Here is a 19,877-nt window from a genome sequence, read left to right as displayed (position 1 = left end):
CTGTCTCTGTCTGTCTGGCGAGTGCACACACCCTATAGCAAAAACCTCTCAAAAAAAAAAAAGAAAAAAAGAAAAAACCCTTCCCCCCGGAATACGGATGCGGATCCAACAAGAGTCACGTGAATGACCAACCGCATGCGTTACTCAGCACGTAAACCTTCACAGGAGATGCTCATCTCTGGGCGTAAGGATTGGGCCTGAAATCCAAAGGCCTGGCTTTACACCCACTTTAGTCTTAATACTGCAAAACTTCAACTTTTCTATCTTCAGAGACTAATGCTACGATGTCGGTTTTTGCCATGGGGGTTGTTTTGCCCACCTCCAGACCTAATAAAAACCTGTCTTACCTGGGGACAGGCCCAGTGACCCCGAAAGTCAAATTTCATGTGGCCTCTGAGAAGGTGTAATTTCAATCTCACTAGGACGAAATTCTTAGAGAATAACCGAGATGCTTAAAGCCCCGCACATGGTGAAAACAACAAGAAGAAGAAACACAAGGAGGAAAGGGCTGGGGGCCGTGTGTCCTGCAGGCACCGATGGAGCTGCCCCACCTCTTGCCGTTGCTATCCCGCAGCATCGCTTTTCCCATCACTCTGGACTTGGTTTCCAGCTCCTGCACCTCCTCCAGCAAGGTCTTTTTGCAGGTGTGCTTTGCCCTGTGTCACAAGAAAAAGACAGAAAGAAGATGGCGTGAGAACACGGCACAGCTGTAAAGCCTAGTCCCGCCCCTCTCGTGCCACACCTGGGTGCCCTTGGGTGGGCTGAAGCTTGGACATCAGGAAACATTCCCATCTGCTGTGCTTCTCCAGACAGACCAGGCTGTTAATGTCAGGAGTCACCCCACAAAGGACACTGCGTGTTGCCGGAAGTCTGCAAACCTAGCTGAGGGGCCCTGCCATTCAGACAGAAGACCAGTCGGGGTTGATGCAGAGCCAGGGGTCTGCCTCTAGGATGGCACTGCAGGATCTGAAAGTGCGGATCCTTTATAGTGCCTCACCCTAGTGGACATTCTCTGGTCTTTTTGTCCTTGCACTAACTATGGTGAGAGAATCCAGGGCTTCCTAGTTTCCTCCTCCCTTTTCAGTGTGAACAGAGCCCTGGCACAGTATGGATGGGGTTTGTGATGCTGGAGTTCACATTCTGGATACAAAACTCTTGACCTGAAATTTGGAATCAGCCCACATATCCAGCTTTTTCATCCTTCTCTGGCAATGACTTAAACATTAGAGTCCACCCTGGTTGGTCTTAGTGGCATGATACAACCTACAAAATAATGAAAGCAAGCTGGCTTTTTCTTTTCTTTCTTTTTTTTATTAAAGAATTATTTTATTTAACTGTATTTATTTATTTATTTATTTATTTATTTAAATTTGACCAGATTGGGGGGGGGCAGAGAAAGCCACCAGGTCCAGGACTTGAACCACAGTCAGCCATGTGGGAGTCCAGCACCCTTCACCAAGCCACCTGCTGGCTTCACAAGCTGACTTTTGTTTTTAACCACAGTCTGAGTCTGTGCTGGGGCCTGGATATATTGCCATCCTTGAGCTGTACAAAGAGATACCTGCACCTTTTTTTGACTAAACCAAGAGGAAAGTTGGTCCCCAAGTACAAATAATTGGCTGACCTCAGAGTCTAAAACTGACACTAGACAAAGCTAAGATCCAGCTATTGGCTGGAAACCATAATAGGGGAAGAAAAGGCATTAAACAAGATGCAGGTGAGATAAGGGGAAAGAAAAGCTATAAAAAGAAAAGGCTCCTCCATAACATGTACAGCGACACACAGGTTTCTTTATCACGAAGGCTTTCGATCAGTTTCGCTGCCGCATAAATACAGACACAACCATGGTGGCTGTGTGCTTCTACGATGCTGTGCTCGGCAGGCTAGGCCCCCAAGGGAGGCCTGGGTGTGACCCAACTGAAGGCTGGATGTGGTGGCCTGCTCCTGAAACCCCAGCAGCTTGGGAGGCTGGGGCAGGAGGATCACAGACGAGATGATGGCCTGGGGAATGGAGGAGGATGCTGTTTTAAAGTGAACTAGGTGTGGGGGCGTGTACCTGCAGTCCAGCTGGGGTGGCTGAGGCAGGGCCATCTTAAAAGAAAAAAAAATAAAAAGTACAGGGACCAGATGGTGTTTCAGCCATGAAATGTGATATTCCATGAGGCTGACCCACACGGGCAGACTCTAGGTTCACATCTGGAGACGTCCTTGAGTATGCTGAGTACGTGTGTGCCCACGATCCAGGGCTGGCTGAAGCTGGGGGTGGGCTGTGGCATCAAGACCTTGTTGTGGGGCCAGCAGTTAGCGTAATGGCTATGTCGCTGGACTCCCACATAGTCGGCCATGATTTGAGTCCCGGACCCGGTGGCTTAAACTCACACTGAGCGCGTGTGCGTGCGTGCCCAAGATCCCGAGAGGAGAATGGAGGAGAAGGGATTGCGGCCTGGCCATCCCCCCTGGGGGGTGATTTCTTGCTTTCTGTCTCTCTGTCTCTGTCTGTCTGCCGAACACACGCGCCTAATAGCAGAAATGTCTCCAAAAAAAGAAGAAAAAAAAGACCTTGTTACAGGGCTTGCTCTCTCTCTCTCTCATGGAAGAAAGAAAGAAAATCTGAAAAGAGAAAGAAAACCTGACGATCCGCTAGGTACCAGGATCAAGAACACAAACTGCACAGTGGATGGAAATACAGTCGTGTCACGGCACAATCTGAAGACGTGGTCTGTTTCATGGGCTAACAGACCCCCGCCCTCCTCCACCTTTAAGGAAAGTGTCTGCGGAGATAACGCCAAGCCATCTCCCGACACTCCACGTTAATCTGTAATGGGGCGTCAGCACTGGGACACTGTATGTGTGCCTGTCATCCTTTTCCACAAAGTAAACACGAGAAGCCACACAAGTTTTAACACATAATACCTTAATTACATCAAACGGTGTCCTGAGACTCCCTAGATAAAATGCTGCAGTTCAAAGTGGAAACTGGAATTTTAATTTAAACAATAAATGAAAAATTTATTTTTCATTTTTAGTATTTCGCTGGAAAGGAGCTAGTTAAAGGGATGTTAAAATAATACACTGTTGAACATTATCGACCATGCCAGGCCCCAGACTTTACCTTTTTCTCCTGGGCCTATGGGGCTATATTAGTAATAAGCCAGCCAAGTGGCATTCCCTACCCGCTCAGAGTCGCTCGCACACGCAGGTTCGCGGGGCACGTGTCCGGGTGCCCTGAGGGAGGAGCCTGCTCTCTCACTCATCCAGGCCTGTCCTCACTCCACCATCAGCCTCCCTCCCCACTCCCTGTTCACTCCTCCCCCTGCACAGGGTTAGAACAGCCCCCAGTGTTATCTTCTGGGATGGGAGAAAAATGGGTCAACTAAGGAGGAGGCTTGGAAAAGGAAGGCTGGGCCCCTGGGCACAGGGCACTGGGGACCTACTGATGTAAGAATCTAACCCATCCCACTGAAGCCACCAGTTCTCACTCATTCACAAAATGGCCTCAGAGGGCCGGGTTCTGAGCACTGTGAGGCTCCCAGGGACTGCGCCTGTTTTCAGTGGACGGAAGTGGAGCTGTGTCTGAGGGTTACCCAGCAGTCTGGTAGTATTCCCCACCTGGGAACTCAGCCACTGTTTGAGAACAATGCTAGAAGTGATTCGGATACCATTTCTACATGGAGCACTGGGGTAGAAGGGACACTGGCAACTTAAAGTCACTTTCTCAAGCACTTTTACTGACTAAGGCTTAAATTAGAAAAATGATTCTGAAGGGCTAGGGCAGGTGGGGTGGTGGTAAAAGGCGCTGGAGTCCCCTATGACCGATGGCAGTTTGAGTCTCAGACCTGGCAGCTTGCTTTCTCACTTTCTCTTTCTTTCTCTCTCACTCTGTTCCTCTCTGGTCAAATTGAAATAAGCAAATGAATAAAATAAACTAAATAAGAGTTAAATAAAATAGTTCTTTAAAAAACAAAAGAAAAATGATTCTGAAATCTCCCCTACGAGTGAATGCATTACAACCTAATATTTATAAAGGTCAGTTTTGGGGTTTTTTTTTTTGAATGTTTTTGCTATAGGGGAGATGCTCATGCTGCAACCCCTTCTCCTCTATCCTCCTCTTGAGATTTTGAGCACACGCACACATAGTGCCTGACATGGTTTTCAAGCTGCCAGGTCCAGGACTTGAACCACAGTCAGCATTTGGTAATCCAGTACCTTAATCACCACACCACCTTCTGGTCCCTACAGATCAGAGTTTAAACATTAGAGTTCGGCATGAAATTTGGGTCTCACCAGGAGCTGGGATTTGGAGTGCTCTGAGTCACGGCTTTGACAGAGTAAGCCCCTTATCTGTAAAGAGCTTATCCCGGGTGGTGCAGGTCTTGCTTCATGTAAGCCCACACGAGAGACCAGATGACCATGGAGAGAACAGAGCTACTGACAGATGAGCACGAGAGTCTGCGTTTTCAGATACACACACCTAAGCCTATCTCCTGGTTAGTAAGGGCTTTAGAAAGAAATAGATCGGTTTAGAATCTTGACTTTTTTTTATCTTTTTGTTTCTAAAACTTTGTTCCTAGGCTTTTTCTTTTGCATGCAAGAATAAGAAGCCAAAAGGTAATGTGAAATTGACCTGGGTGAAATGTAAATATGATGAAATGCAGATGAAAAATGGAAATACAATGTGCTTCAAAAGAAACTAGTTAGAAAGTTAAAAAAAAAATCAAGGCCCATTTGGACATAGAGATTGCTTATTACCTTTTATTTCCATTTAACTGCCAATTTGGGATTATAATAAGGAAATGAGGTCATTCTGGAATTGGGGAATGCATTGTGTGATGGCTGCTAACATATAGGAGATACAGTTAGATAGAAAGAAACTGGCTCCTCTGCGTTCAGTGGCCTTGAGCTTTATATTATTTTTATAAAGCAATACTAATGAATTTCTCCTGGAGAAGGATCGGTGCAAGGCAGCTTACCTAAGTGTGCTGTCGTAGGCAAACATTTTGGAAGAGGGTAAGCTAAACGATATTAAAATAGTTCTGGGCAATTTAAGCTTCATGCTTCTACTATAAATACTCATTAGCCAGGTATCACATATAATCAATCAATTATTTTAAGAAAGGATAGGTTAGTGAGGTCCCACCTGAGAATTCTGGTTCATAGGATAATAGTGCAGGCATTTATTGACATTCCAAATCTGACTTAAGGTAGTCTAATAATGGATCTTCATCCAGAAAGTCAACAGACTTCATGGAAAAAGTGGCTAATTGACCTCATTCTGTTTCTCTTTTCTTATCCTCAATAGCCCAGGTCTTAAAATGGAAGTGAGAGACTGAAGAAAGGAAAGAGGGAAATGCAGAGAGACAGAACAACCCAGTTTCTTTTTATTTTTTCTTTCTTTCATTTGTTTGTTTGTTTGTTTGCTATAGAGCTTGCTGGAAAGAGACAGAGAAGAAGAGATAGGGGGAAAGTGAGAAATCAACCCCCAGAGGGGATTACCATGCCGCAGTCCCTGCTCCTCCATTCTGCTCTTGGGATTTTGGGCATGCATGCCCACACACACACCCATGCCCACACACACACCCGGCATGTTTTTCAAGCCTCTGGGTCCAGCACTCAAACTGCATAGTTGACCATGTGGGATCCAGTTGTCTTACCCACCACGCTGCCAACTGGCCCACAATTCACTTTCTTAATCATTCACAGAAATATATCTAAAAAGGCAGGCCTGCCCTGTGCTAGAATTTAAAAGCTCTTAGAAATGAGAGTGTATCCACCAACATTCAAAACAAAACAAGAGAACTGGATGATGACAGTAAAACTCAGTGCTCTGAGAGTTTGGCCCATATGGGCAGACTCTGGGTTCATGTCCAGAGACATGCCTGCATACACCAGAAACACACGTGCCCATGATCTGGGGCTGGCTGGGGCTGTGGGTGGATTGTGGCGACAAGACAGTTGGGAAGTCTCTCTCTCTCACACTTGTGCATGGAAGACATAAAATAATAAGGTTTTTTTTTTTTTTTTTTTTTAAAGAAAACAAAATCCTTAAGATTGGCCCAAAGTAAGAAGAGCTGTAAGGTCCTGAGGAAGACCCCTAGGCCCACCCTGTGCTGCCCTCACAGGAAGAGGTCTTCAAATGCCCCTTAATTCCTACTCACTAACTTAAAACTCTCCTCAGAAACTCAAGGTTCATCATAGCATATCATACCTCAATAAATATTTGAGAACTTAAACCAAATGACGAGAGATTGTAGACAATCAGATTAGTATTTGTATTCAGTGTGGGGAAATGAAAAAAAATACACGATCTTTCTTTTTACAATAATCGTCAGGGGGTGGGACCAGCAGTTAGTGTAATGGCTATGTCGCTGGACTCCCATGTAGTCGACTGCGGTTTGAGTCCCGGACCTGGTGGCTTAAAACTCATGCTGGGCGCGTGTGCGTGAGTGCCCAAGATCCCGAGAGGAGAACGTAGGAGAAGGGATTGCGGCGTGACCATCCCCCCTGGGGGGGTAATTTCTCACTTTCTGTCTCTCTCTCTGTCTGTCTGTCTGGCGAGCACATGTGCCCTATGGCAAAAACCTCTCCAAAAATAAATAAATAAATAAATAAATAAATAAATAAATAAATAAATAAATAAATAAATAAAAATAAATAAAATAATAATTGTCAGGGGGCATGCACATTGATCGAAAGAGACATAGAGACAGAAGATGTTTCTCTCTCAAGAGAAAACACCCTCCAATGAGGCCTGGCCACATCACAACACCCTCTTCTACATCTCTCTCCATCTTGTCTGGACTTTCCTTGGGCAAGCAGGCACATGTACCCAGTGTGTTCCTGAGGCTGCCAGGGCCAGGAATCGAACCAGTGTTTGCTATTTGGAATTTGGCTCCTTTACCACTAGGCCACTGGGCCAGCCCCATAACACATTTTCTAAAGCTGCAGCCATGCACTATGGCCTCATCAGAGATTAGCAATTCACGATGTGCTTTCTCTGTTTAGAAGTCTCCAAATTTACTTGCCTTGACAATATATATTTCAGGCCCATAGAGTATTAAACTATGAGACATTTGTGTGTGTGTGTGTGTCTGTTTGCAGGTATGGATTTCAAAAGGTTTCTGGAAAAATATGAATTATGAGAAAACTATGCATGGATGTCAAAATTTCATGTTTTGCACCAAAATAAATTTATACTTTAATTTCATTTTTTCTACAAACTTTTTGAAGTCCCATTATGCAAGTATACATGAAATAAGACACAATATAGACTCCATGATCGAGCAGAAGTGCCTAAATAAACTCGCAAAATGTTCGTGTTCAAGGAGAGAAGTGACAGTAGTTCAGACACTGGAAAAATGTTACAAATTGAGCATGTGCTCTCCAAATCAAACGAGACAAAAATGCATTTCCAAAAACACTCTGGAATTCAGTAGGGGCCTTTCTGGCTCTGCCCAGAGCTGAAATGCTGTCAGCTCCTAAGAACAGCTGTGTTCCTGGCCCGTGGTGCCGGGCAGCAGGCCTCAGGCGGGACACCCCACATGACCACCCCCTCCTGCTGGCCTCCACCTGTGCCTCTGCAGAGTCCTGGTTTCTGCTCTAACTCAGCTGGCAAGTTCTTGGGGTCAGAGGTAGCTTTTACTCCTTCCATATGGTGGAGCTGCAAATAGTGTCATTTGATTTATCCCTGTTAAAGTGTGAATGATGCTAATTTTACAAGCCCAGGGAAACCAATCATTTTTTTCTCCACTCCCCCCCTTTTTTTAAAGAGAGATTTTTGCTATAGGGAACGTGTGCTCACTAGAGACACACAGAGAGAGTGAGAAACCATCCCCTAGGGGGAGGGCCATGACACAATCCTTTCTCCTCCATTCCCTTCTTGGGATTTTGGGCTTGCTCACACACATGCCCCAGTATGAGTTTCAAATCACTGGGCCCAGGAATCAAACCACAGTCAACCATGTGAGAGTTCAGTGCCTTAACCACTATGGTACCTAGAGGCTGTAATCTATAAAAACTCTTTGAAATGGAAGAAAGATACTTTTGCTAAAGTCTCATTTGGCCAATACACAGTTACAATAAAACAATTTTTCCTAACATTAAGATAGCTGAGTTAAAGTTCTCTGAGGTTACTTAATAATCTTGTTACACTTTTCAATCTTTATAAATTGAAAAGCCATCAGACATTGCTAAAACCATATTAGACGGGACCAGCAGGTGGCATGGTGGTTAAGGTGCTGATTTCATTTTTTCTACAAACTTTTTGAAGTCCCATTATGCAAGTATACATGAAATAAGACACAATATAGACTCCATGATCGAGCAGAAGTGCCTAAATAAACTCGCAAAATGTTCGTGTTCAAGGAGAGAAGTGACAGTAGTTCAGACACTGGAAAAATGTTACAAATTGAGCATGTGCTCTCCAAATCAAACGAGACAAAAATGCATTTCCAAAAACACTCTGGAATTCAGTAGGGGCCTTTCTGGCTCTGCCCAGAGCTGAAATGCTGTCAGCTCCTAAGAACAGCTGTGTTCCTGGCCCGTGGTGCCGGGCAGCAGGCCTCAGGCGGGACACCCCACATGACCACCCCCTCCTGCTGGCCTCCACCTGTGCCTCTGCAGAGTCCTGGTTTCTGCTCTAACTCAGCTGGCAAGTTCTTGGGGTCAGAGGTAGCTTTTACTCCTTCCATATGGTGGAGCTGCAAATAGTGTCATTTGATTTATCCCTGTTAAAGTGTGAATGATGCTAATTTTACAAGCCCAGGGAAACCAATCATTTTTTTCTCCACTCCCCCCCTTTTTTTAAAGAGAGATTTTTGCTATAGGGAACGTGTGCTCACTAGAGACACACAGAGAGAGTGAGAAACCATCCCCTAGGGGGAGGGCCATGACACAATCCTTTCTCCTCCATTCCCTTCTTGGGATTTTGGGCTTGCTCACACACATGCCCCAGTATGAGTTTCAAATCACTGGGCCCAGGAATCAAACCACAGTCAACCATGTGAGAGTTCAGTGCCTTAACCACTATGGTACCTAGAGGCTGTAATCTATAAAAACTCTTTGAAATGGAAGAAAGATACTTTTGCTAAAGTCTCATTTGGCCAATACACAGTTACAATAAAACAATTTTTCCTAACATTAAGATAGCTGAGTTAAAGTTCTCTGAGGTTACTTAATAATCTTGTTACACTTTTCAATCTTTATAAATTGAAAAGCCATCAGACATTGCTAAAACCATATTAGACGGGACCAGCAGGTGGCATGGTGGTTAAGGTGCTGGACACTCCTGCATGGTCGACCATGGTTCAAGACACAGACTTGGTGGCTTGCTTTCTCACTTTCGCTCTTTCTCTCTCTGTCTCTCTGGTCAAACTAAAAATAAATGAATGAATAAGTAAAATTGAATATATAATTTAAAAAAAACATACTAGACTTAGCCAAAATGAACTTACCTTTGTAAAACTAAACAAATTCAGTCAGAGACTTCATTGTGCTGGGTTTGGACTAAAGGGCAAATCATAGAACTAATATTTTATTATAGTGAATCTACAGATTAAGAAAATATCTTTCTTGACTATAATCTTTTCATTTCGGAGGGTTCTAATTCTGTTATAGAATGTAGTCTTAGCAAATAAAAAAAAGTAGTGATCATTGAAAACATTTAAGAAACTAGAATTATTTAATTTTTACTAACAGTTGGAAAAACTCAGTGAACATGCAAAAAGAAAAGTACTATAAAATCCTTTCTCTCCTCTGTATTAGGTATCATTGGTTCTCAAGATAATGCTAAAATAAAGATTTTTTTTTTCCAAAAGATATCCTTAATTGTCAGGGAAGAATAATTCGCACTGAGTGTGGAAAGAACTGAAAGAGAAAAATGAAATCTGCTGTCTTTCCTTAGGTTTGGACTGAAGTCTCAATTCTCTACCCAGGGTCCCCAAATAATTATATTTTCCCTAAAGTAAAGCCAAGGTAGAAGTCTCCATTTTTAAGAAAGTTGGCAAGTAATCGTAGAAGGAATTGGGCTACCCCCAAATAAAAATCAGTTTATCTCATTTGGAGTAGTCCCTTTTGCTCATGAAATGATTCCATCATCCGGCCCGGTCACCACAGCGTAAGCAGCGGAGCACTGCAGTGTGATGGCTGGGCTGTATGGGAGGCCTGGTTTCAGTCCTCGGCCCAGCCTGAGCAAGATGGGTGTCGAGGTGCATGCCCCTGGTCGTGGCTAGCTGGGAGGTTGGGCAGGCGACTGGCCACATGGCAAATGTGATGCAGTGGTAACACATCTGGACATACATGGCAAGGTCTTGCCTTTGTAACCTAGGGCCTTCCTGCATACACTGGGTTCACATGTGTGTTAGTGTGGTTGTGATTCAAGCTAGCAGAGGCTGGGTGGGTCAGGGGTGAGGGCCCTGTTGCAGCTGACTGTCTGTCTTTCTCTTCTTTCTTTCAAGGAATACATAAATAAATGAATAACTTAAAAATAACTCCCCTTCTCTCCTGCACACTCTCTCTTATGAAAGCAAATTTTAAATTATCTTGGAACTTAGTTGCTTCTTTCACATTGTACACAAGATCTTTTGAAAATGATCATTTTAAAATGCATACATAAGCAACATTTTAGTATGAATTATTTTCTATTTAACCTACAGGATAATTTCATCTTGGTGGCAGATTTCCTCATAGACTTGTAAACTAATTCTCTAGAAGAATTTTATTGGAAGGATTCCTACTGTGAGCTATTTGGAAAAATGAAAAATACTTCATTCTTGTACTGAACTAACTCACATATATACAACTTTCCTTTCAGTTAAGCTGGGTCATTTTTGTGATAACTTAGCATTGATTTTGAGATAAAAAGAGAAACAAATTTTCAGTAATTTCTCCTACACTTGATAGAATGGGTCTGTATTAGAAACTCTTCCTTAGAATCACCTATTAGGCAACGTTCCTACTGACCTTCATGAAAGATCTCTCAAGATTCTTTTTTGTTGGGAACCAGCAGTTAGCGTAATGGCTATGTCACTGGACTCCCACGTAGTCAACCGCGGTTCGTGTCCCAGACCCGGTGGCTTAAAACTCACGCCGGGCGCGTGTGCGTGCGTGCCCAAGATCCCGAGAGGAGAATGGAGGAGAAGGGATTGCGGCGTGACCATCCCCCCTGGGGGGTGATTTCTCGCTTTCTGTCTCTATGTCTCTCTCTGTCTCTCTGGCGAGCGCATGCGCCCTACAGTGAAAATCTCTCAAAAAAAAAAAATTCTTTTTTGTTTATATTTGTATATCAAGTTTAAAATAAAAATATATATTTAAAAATTTACATTAAAGGGACCAGCAATTGGCGTAATGGCTATGTTGCTGGACTCCCATGTAGTCGACCGTGGTTCCAGTCCTGGACCCGGTGGCTTAAACTCACGCCGTGTGTGTGTGTGTGTGTGTGTGTGTGTGTGTGTGTGCGCCCAAGATCCCAAGAGGAGAATGGCGGAGAAGGGATTGTGGTGTGGCCATGTCTCCTGGGGGGTGATTTCTTGCTTTCTGTCTCCTTGGCAAGCACATGCTCCCTATAGCAAAAACCTCTCCCCCCGCCCCAAGAAAAAAGAAAAAAACTTACATTAAAAATGTTTTTCTTTCTTTCATGAGAGAGAAAGGCACTGTCAACCAAGGTCTCTTACTGCAATCCCTCCAGCCCTCCCAGCCAGCTAGTCATAACCATGGGTGCATGCTTGGTATGTACAGGTCAACCAGGGAACCAAATCTGGGATCTTCCAAACAGTTCCAGGGTTCCAGCTTCACTAAAGCAGTACTTACTGTAATCACTGTGCCACTGAGTCAGATTAAAATTTTAAAACATAGGGGGCAGCAGGTGGCATGGTGGTTGAGGCACTGGACTCTCACATGGCTGACCATGATTCAAGTCCTGAACCTGGTGGCTGGCCTTCTCACTCATTCTCTCTCTGTCTGCCTCTCTCTGGTGAATGCATGTGTACCATAGCAAACAATATATATATATATAAATCATTCAATGGCCGGTGTCAGGAGACTTGTATATTTCGTGGAATTTCAGGTGTTATTGTCTGGTTTTCTGTAGAGTACATGTGCTCTCTGGAAAGAGACAGAGAGATAAAGGGAAAGTGAAAGAACACCAGGTCTAGGACTGGAACCAATGCAGTCAGCCATGTGGGATCCAGCTGCCTTCACCACCACGCCACCTGCTGGCCCTGTTCCCTGGAATTTCTTAAGAATCCCTGTAGCACTTAATACCCTGTGGCAGGGCTCATATGAGAGACAATTGCACAGAGAGATGAGAAACCAGGGTTATGATTTCAGCTTTCAACTTACGCTCTCCATGCCACATCTTCTATCAAACACGCAGTAGGAACTAGGAACAATCCCAGCCAGAAGTGTGCAGAGCTCAGGACCATAGTTGCCTGCAAGAAATAGAAGGGACATGTGCATTAAAACTTATTCTTTCAGAAATGGTGAGATATAATTTTTTTAGAGAATTATTTAATTTTGCTTATTCATCCATTTTATTTTAATTTAACCGGAGACAGAGACACAGAGAGAAGGAAAGTGGGAAATCAAGCCATCAGACTCAGGACTCAAACTGTGGTTGGCCATGTGGGAGTGTCCAAAGCCTTAACCACCACACGTCCTGCTGGTCCTGGTGAGACATAATTTAACCTATGTGAAACATCCCCCAACCCCAGAACAACAGAAGGTATTAACATTTGATGAAAGGTAAAGTAGACACTTGGAAAAATCACCAGGGAGCTGACAGGTTAGCTCTCAGGATCTCTGTGGACTCTTATCTCCACTCCTTTAGTATGACATGTCCCTGTTACCTTTCTCTTTCCTCCAAGCCCCCTTCCCATCAGAATGCTATCCTAAATCCTTCCTAAAGAGAAATATTGGAGCCACCATCTTCCAACATGAGAGACACTTGCTTCGCTAGGGCTTTTCACTCCATGAGTTCCATGAGTTCCTTTTCCTTCACGTCTCATTCATTCACAGAATCTGTACTGGCCCCACTGTTACTAGGTACAAGATACAGTGATTCTCCCCAGCTGGAAGAGGAAGACCAATAGCTTACAGTGCATTCCTTCACGGAACCTAAAACAGTGTGGTATAATCTACATGACACAGTAAAATATGGTTTGTGTGTGTGGGTTTTTCTAGGAAGACTTCTTAAAAGAGATAGAATGTGAGATGTGTCTGGAGAGCTAAATAGGATTACATTTTTTTTGGAGAGATTTTTGCTACAGTACACATGAGCTTGCCAGAGAGAGAGAGAGAGAGAGAGAGAGAGAGAGAGAGAGACAGAAAGTGAGAAATCATGCCCCACACAGCAATCCCTTCTCTTCCATTCTCCTTTTGGGATTTTGGGATTGCAAGCATACGTGCCTGGGCATGAGTCTTAAGACATCAGTCCAGTACTCAAACCGTGGTCAGCTACCTGAGCGTTGTAACCATTACTCCATCTGCTGGTCCTGAGCTAAACAGGATTTCAACAGATAGAGGGGCGCAAGACTGTGAGTGGAAGGATGAGTAATAGGAAAGAGCAGTGAGTTCAACTTTTTTTTTTTTTAAGAATTATTTATTCAATTTTATTTGCTATTATTATTTATTTTTTAAATATTTGACCAGACAGAGACAGAGAAAGAGGGGAAAGGATACTGTTCAGTCATAAAAACCAACAAAACCCTGGCTTTTGACAGAAAGTGGAAGAATATGGAAGATTTACTGCTGAGTGAAGCAAGCCAGGCTATGAAGGAGAGACATTGTATGTCCCCACTTAATATATACCTAGTGTCTGCACTCTATGACTGAAACTGATTGACTAAAAGATATACAAACACAAGAGATGGATGTGAATGTCAGATGTAGTGTGTGTGGAGGAGTAGGGCCTAGGGAAGGTCATTTGGAGGAAGGATACAGAGGAAGACCATTGACAGGACGGGGAGGTGTGGTGTTATCTGTTGAAGATATTTTGATCAACTGGACTGAGGAGAAATGTTCACATATTGAAATGTTCTCTTTGTAAGTAAACAATATGATTGAATGTATGTAAAAAAATAAAAAATTAATAAAAGCAAAAAAGAAGAGGTCTGAAAGAGGAGGCAGAATGAACAGAGCCAGGGAAGATCAGCTAGTGTTTCCCCTGTGGAGAGAATTTTAAAAAGATGTGATACTGAGGAGAAGACAACAGTACCCTCCAGGAGAAGAAAACTAAGGTTCTTTGTGTATCTCTGTATGTCAGGACTTTCTCTAAAGAGCTTCACTTAGTCCTCCACAGTCCCTGTTTTACAGAAGATAAAATAAATCTGTAACTTTCCCCAAGCCAAGAGGTACTGTTGTCTTCAGGTTTCAAACCAAGGTCTGTCCATCTCCAGCCAGCCCTCTCTCTACATGTGGGCAACTAGGAATGCCCTCTGCCTCCTAGCATCTGGCTGGGCAGAAGAGAACGTCTTTATAATAGAAAGCGCAATACTCCAAGTAGAAGCTTAACACCAGGTGTAGGATCAGAAATACTAGGCACTGATTTCTAATTTTAAATGAAAGAAAATGTAAAGATATTGCCAAGTTACAAGAAAACAGAAACTCAAGAGGGAAGCAATTTCCAACCCTTCTCCAATCAGCAACAGTAACAACAAAGTCTAGCCAAATGCACAATGAAAACTGGATTCCTAGGAATATTTACAGTTAATTCCTCTCCTTAGTCCACCCTATCCTTTGCCTTTCTCTCTATTTTTTTTTTAATTCATTCAAAATCCAAGGAAGCCTCAATGTTTCTCTCTTTCTCCCTTTAATTTGCTACATGGCAGGTGTGCTCACCCGAGAGACAGAAAAATGAAAAGAGAGGGAGAGTGAGAAAGTACTTCCTGGGGCGATAGCAGGCCACAATACCTACTCCTCCGATCTCTTCTCAGGATTTTGAGTGTGTAAGCACACTTGCCTAGTATAAACTTCAAGTTGTCAGGTCCAGGACTTGAACCACAGAATCAGCCATGTGAGATCTAGCTCCCTTAAGCACCATGCCACCTAGCTGACCCACTCAGTTTTTTTTCTCTTTCTTTCTTCCTTCCTTCCTTTCTTTCTTTCTTTCTTTCTTTCTTTCTTTCTTTCTTTCTTTCTTTCTTTCTTTCTTTTTCTTTCTTTCTTTCTTTCTTTCTTTCTCCTCCCTCCCTCCCTCCCTCCCTTCCTTCCTTCCTTCCTTCCTTCCTTCCTTCCTTCCTTCCTTTCTTTCTTTCTTTTAACCAAAACTTTAATCCCAAGGATTCTCACAAAACATATTACAAATGACAGCATGGGGAAAAAAAATAACACACACACACACACACACACAAAACTTGCACAGTAACTCAAAGTTCGGCTCTACAATGTACCCTTAAGCCAGCAGGACATTAGTATCTTGAAAATTCCAATGAAGAACGTTACAGCTATGTGTTCATATTTATCACTTAAAGATCTCAAGATAAAACTTTCTTGAAATAGATTCTGTATCATTTAGGTAACCTCTGGCCAGGGTGAAGACTAGTTGGATTTTTTCAAAAACCTCTTGTTTAATGGTGCACCTCGTATTTTCAACTGGCTTGTGTTCATGGCAGCTTTACAACTGTCTGCTCAACTACAGTTCAATTATAGGAAAAATGTGTATCTCAGTTCATTGTCTGCCAGTTGTTTCTGAATTAAAATACCACACTTTAGTTGGGCAGGATTTAAAGGTTTATTATCAGTCTATATACAAGACTAAAGTTCAAAACAAATGTAATTATGCTGAAGGGAACCTTGTAAAATAACAATTCTTGGTATTACATGCCTCATATGATCCATTTCAAATCATAGAGAATTACATCTTTATGTGTTGTTGCTTAAAGAGACAAACAAATGTGAACAGTTGAACATCTTAAAAATGCACCAAGCTCATGAAGTCTCAAACTAAACTTGAATTTTCTGTAAATTAAATACTCCTGTCAAATGAAGTGATTTCCTGTACAGCACTTCTCTGGCAAACTGGTCTTCTATTTCCTTTCGTTTGACCTAGATCGGCTACGAGATCTAGAGAAAGATCGGGACAGCTTGTGATTTCTTTCCCGAGACAATGATCTCTCTCTTCTCCTCTCTCTGGAAAGGGACCTGCTTGGGCTACAAGAGAAGCTTCTCCTTCTTGGAGATCTGTGGCGAGGTGGAGGACTTCTTCTCTGGTAATCATCCCAAGGGTGACGACCCCAAGAGAGAGATGGGCCACGATTTCGACTTCTTTTTTCACCATTCGACAGTTGTCTCTCACACGGCGGCCACACAATCTTCTTCCATCTAACTCTCAGATCATCAGATGCATTTCGGGGATCTTCCAATTCAACAAAAGCAAAGTCGGGAGGGTTTCAAGCAACCCACACACTTCGGAGCGGTCCATAATAGCCAAAAGCCCGTTCCAATTCAGTCTTCTTGCCGTTGTTTCCCAGATCACCCACATAAACCTTACAGGCCACTGGACAGGAGTCATGATGCATTTTGAAATCCTAAGTTTGAAATGCAGAGGTCCAAATCCACAAGCTCCGACAGGATGGCCCGCTCCCTTTGCCCAGCTCCCACAGATGCTCTCACTCCCCTGGCGTCCACGAAATGGCCTTTTTTCCTTTATTTTGGAGGTTTGGCTTTCTGAAGACCTTGTTTTCCATGAATGCGCAGGTCACAGTTAGATTCTCTTCGCTATCTACTGGGAATTGTTTCAGGAAGAGTGGCAAGGCAAGTCCCCAAACTGCTCCAGTGGCTCTGTGCTCCCGTGCTCAGGTAGGAGTTGACGTCACATCCGTCATTTGCTGGGAACACAGTTTCTCAGAGTGTGTGGATGGCACGAACTCTGCGATGCAGGAGGAAAGAAAAGAGCGTGGCCAGACAAAGACCTCAGTGAAGCCACCTGGTTTCACATAGAAGAGAAGCAGCAAATCTAGGCTGAAATTGAGTTCGTTTCCTATAATCATTCATTCCCACTCTCCTCCCATACTAAATGCCTGTAGCCTGGTGCCAAAGGCGAGCTTAGATTTAAAGAGAGAGAAGACATCTCAGTTCAGGATCTTGGAACATCTTCTGAGACGATCTTTACCAGGCACTCACTTCAGAAGTCTCGTGAGGATGCAAATGAAATATTAAATAACCAAGAAATCCCAGAAGCACTGGGTTTTTATGATAACTCAAAAACTACCCTGCATACCCAATCCTGATGTTTGAATAACGTCTAACCACAGGTGTTTAGAGGAGATGCGGACCCAAAGAGTAGCACAAAAAACCTGCCAACTCAGCCTTCCAATCACCTGCAATTGATGGTAAGAGAGATTACGTAATCATCTAAAAATATCATCCCTAGGTGCCAGCAGGTGGCATGATGGTAAGGTACTGGAGCCCACATGACCAACTCCATGGGTTCGAGTTTCAGACCCCTTGACCTGAAAAACATGCCAGGCATGTGTGTGTGCATGTCCAAAATTCTGAGAGAAGGGACTATGGCATGGCCCTCTCCCCTGGGGGGGTGATTTCTCACTTTCCCTCCCCCTACCTTTCTCCTATGGCAAAAAAAAAAAAAAAAAAAAGAAAGAAAAGGAAAAGAAAAAGAAAAACCATTCCTACAAATTCAGTATTATTAAAAACAAATGATAGGGACTAGCACATGGCAAATGATTCTGACCACATTTGAGTCCCAGACTTGGTAATCTGAAACTCATGCTGGGCACAAGTGTATGCATGCCCAAAATCCCAAGAGAAGAATGGAGAAGGGACTGCAGTTCGGACATCCCCCTTGAGGGAGGGATTTCTCACTTTCTCTCTCTGTCTCTCCAGCAAGAAGATGCTCCTTATAGCAAAAAACTCCTTTAAATGAAGATATAACAAACATACTCTTTTTGATGGGTAGGTTTTATTAATGTTTTTTGTCATCAAAGAATAAAGAAGTTTTATCAACGGACCTCCCATTTTGAAACCCCCAAAGTTAGTAATCGTTCATTAACATAATAACATGATAAGGGTTTCTCAAAAGCATCTTCTTATGCCTAACAAGAATATTCACCCTCCATTAGGATGAGGCAATGCTTCCTGGGGGTTATCATTTAAACACATTAAAATGTGGGATTGGCAAGTGACATGGTGGTTAAGGTGCTGGACACTCCCACATGGCCGACCATGGTTCGAGTTCCGGACCTGGTGGCTTGCTTTCTCACTTTCCTCCCTCTCTCTTTCTGTGTTTCTCTGGTCAAAGTAAAATGAATGAATGAATGAATAAATGAAATTGAATAAAATAATTAAAAAAATAAATACATTAAAATGCACAAAGCTGACATTTAGTGCAAAGAGTTTTGACTACCATCTATACTCCATACTTGTGTAACTTAGTCCAAAACACACATAGGACACCTCCATGATCCCAGAGAGCTCTCTCGGCCTTTCAGTCATGCTCCAACCCCAAGAGGCAATCACTGCCCTGATTTCTGTCAAAACAGCTACGTTTTGCCTGTTTCAGAACTTCATATAAATGGAATGATAATGCATGCATTATTTTGGATATGGTATGTTTTGGTCTACATAATAGCTTAGAGGCTGATTCATGTACAAGAAGACTGATTGTATGTATAAGAGTACTTCAAAAACTTTGTGGAAAAATGGAATTAAAGTACACATTTAATTTTGGTACAAAAATTTTGAAATTCATAGGAACAGCAGATGGCATAGTGCTTATGGGGCTGGCAGTGGCGTGGTGGCTAAGGGTGCTGGACTCCCACTTGGCTGACTGTGGTATGAGTTCCAGACCTGGTTGCTTGCTTTCTCACTTTCTCTCTATCTCTTGTACTCTCTGGTCAAATTAAAATAAATAAAGTTAAATAAAATAATTCTTTAAAAAGAAAAAAGTTGGCATAGCAGTTACGTCGCTGGACTCCCACATGGCTGAGTGGTTTGAGTCCCAGACCTGATAGTTTCAAACACACCAAGAGTGTGTGTATGTGTGCCCAAAATCCCAAGAAGAGAATGGAGAAGAAGGGCTTGTGGTGTGCCCATCTCCCCTGGGGGGTGACTTCTTACTTTCTGTCTTTTTATCTCTCTCTGTTTCTTCAACTAGTGCATGTGTTCTATAGCAAAAATCTTTCTTAAAAAAAGTTGAAATGCATGCAGAATTATACCATAATATCTATTTTTATGAACTCTTTGAAGACTTCTTCATATCAATAAATCATTCTTATTTTTTGAATACAATTCTATTGTATGACTATATCACAATTGGTTTATTGAGCCTTCTGGTGATAGATGTCTGGATTATTTCCAGTTCGAACCTATTATTAATAAGGTTGCTAGGCACACCCTTGCAGAAGTCTTTCTTCCTTCATTCCTTCCTTTTTTTTCCTTCTTTTTATTCTTCTTCCTTTCTTTCTTCTCTTTCTTTCTTTCTTTCTTTCTTTCTTTTGTGGACATATGTTTCCATTTCTATTAGGTAAACACCTGGAAATGGGGTTGCTTTGCCATATGGAAGGTATATGATGAACTTTTTAAGAAAAAGTCAAAGAATTTTTCAATGTGGTTGAACAAAGCAAATATATGAGCATTCCAGTTGCTCCACATCCTCATCAACATTTGGTATTGCTGGTCTTTTCAATTTTAGCCACTCTAGTGGCTCACTGAGGTGATGATATTGTGCATGAGGTGGGACTACTCTGACAGATGCCTTTACCATCCTGAACTATTTAAGACACAAGTTACATGAGATGGGTGTCATCTACTGACTGGTAGGACAGCTCCAGAAAGAAAATTTCTAAACTAAGAGGACTCCCTCCCCCTCCTAGAGATAGAGAATGGGGTATATTTTTGTTTTTAATTAGTGGTAACATTGAAACTCTTGT

The 19,877-nt window shown here is 42.8% G+C and overlaps 1 protein-coding gene and 1 pseudogene across 2 annotated transcripts in view; both read right to left on the bottom strand.

Annotated features, from left to right (window-relative positions):
- The window catches only part of ATP8A2 (ATPase phospholipid transporting 8A2), a 693,132-nt gene that overhangs the window by 60,844 nt on the left and 612,411 nt on the right, over positions 1-19,877 (bottom strand). For both annotated transcript variants that reach the window (XM_006159534.2, XM_006159533.1), the window contains exons 34-35: positions 12,334-12,422; positions 552-656 (exon numbers count right to left, since the gene is read on the bottom strand). In XM_006159534.2, the coding sequence (XP_006159596.1) occupies positions 552-656; positions 12,334-12,422 (194 nt within the window). The remainder of the gene's footprint in view (positions 1-551; positions 657-12,333; positions 12,423-19,877) is intronic.
- On the bottom strand, positions 15,967-16,508 carry LOC102496331 (serine/arginine-rich splicing factor 3 pseudogene; annotated as a pseudogene).

This window comes from Tupaia chinensis, unplaced genomic scaffold, assembly GCF_000334495.1.
Source record: "Tupaia chinensis unplaced genomic scaffold, TupChi_1.0 Scaffold000634_1, whole genome shotgun sequence".
In the NCBI taxonomy this organism is placed as follows: domain Eukaryota; kingdom Metazoa; phylum Chordata; class Mammalia; order Scandentia; family Tupaiidae; genus Tupaia; species Tupaia belangeri.
This window is presented reverse-complemented; position numbering and strand designations above follow the sequence as displayed.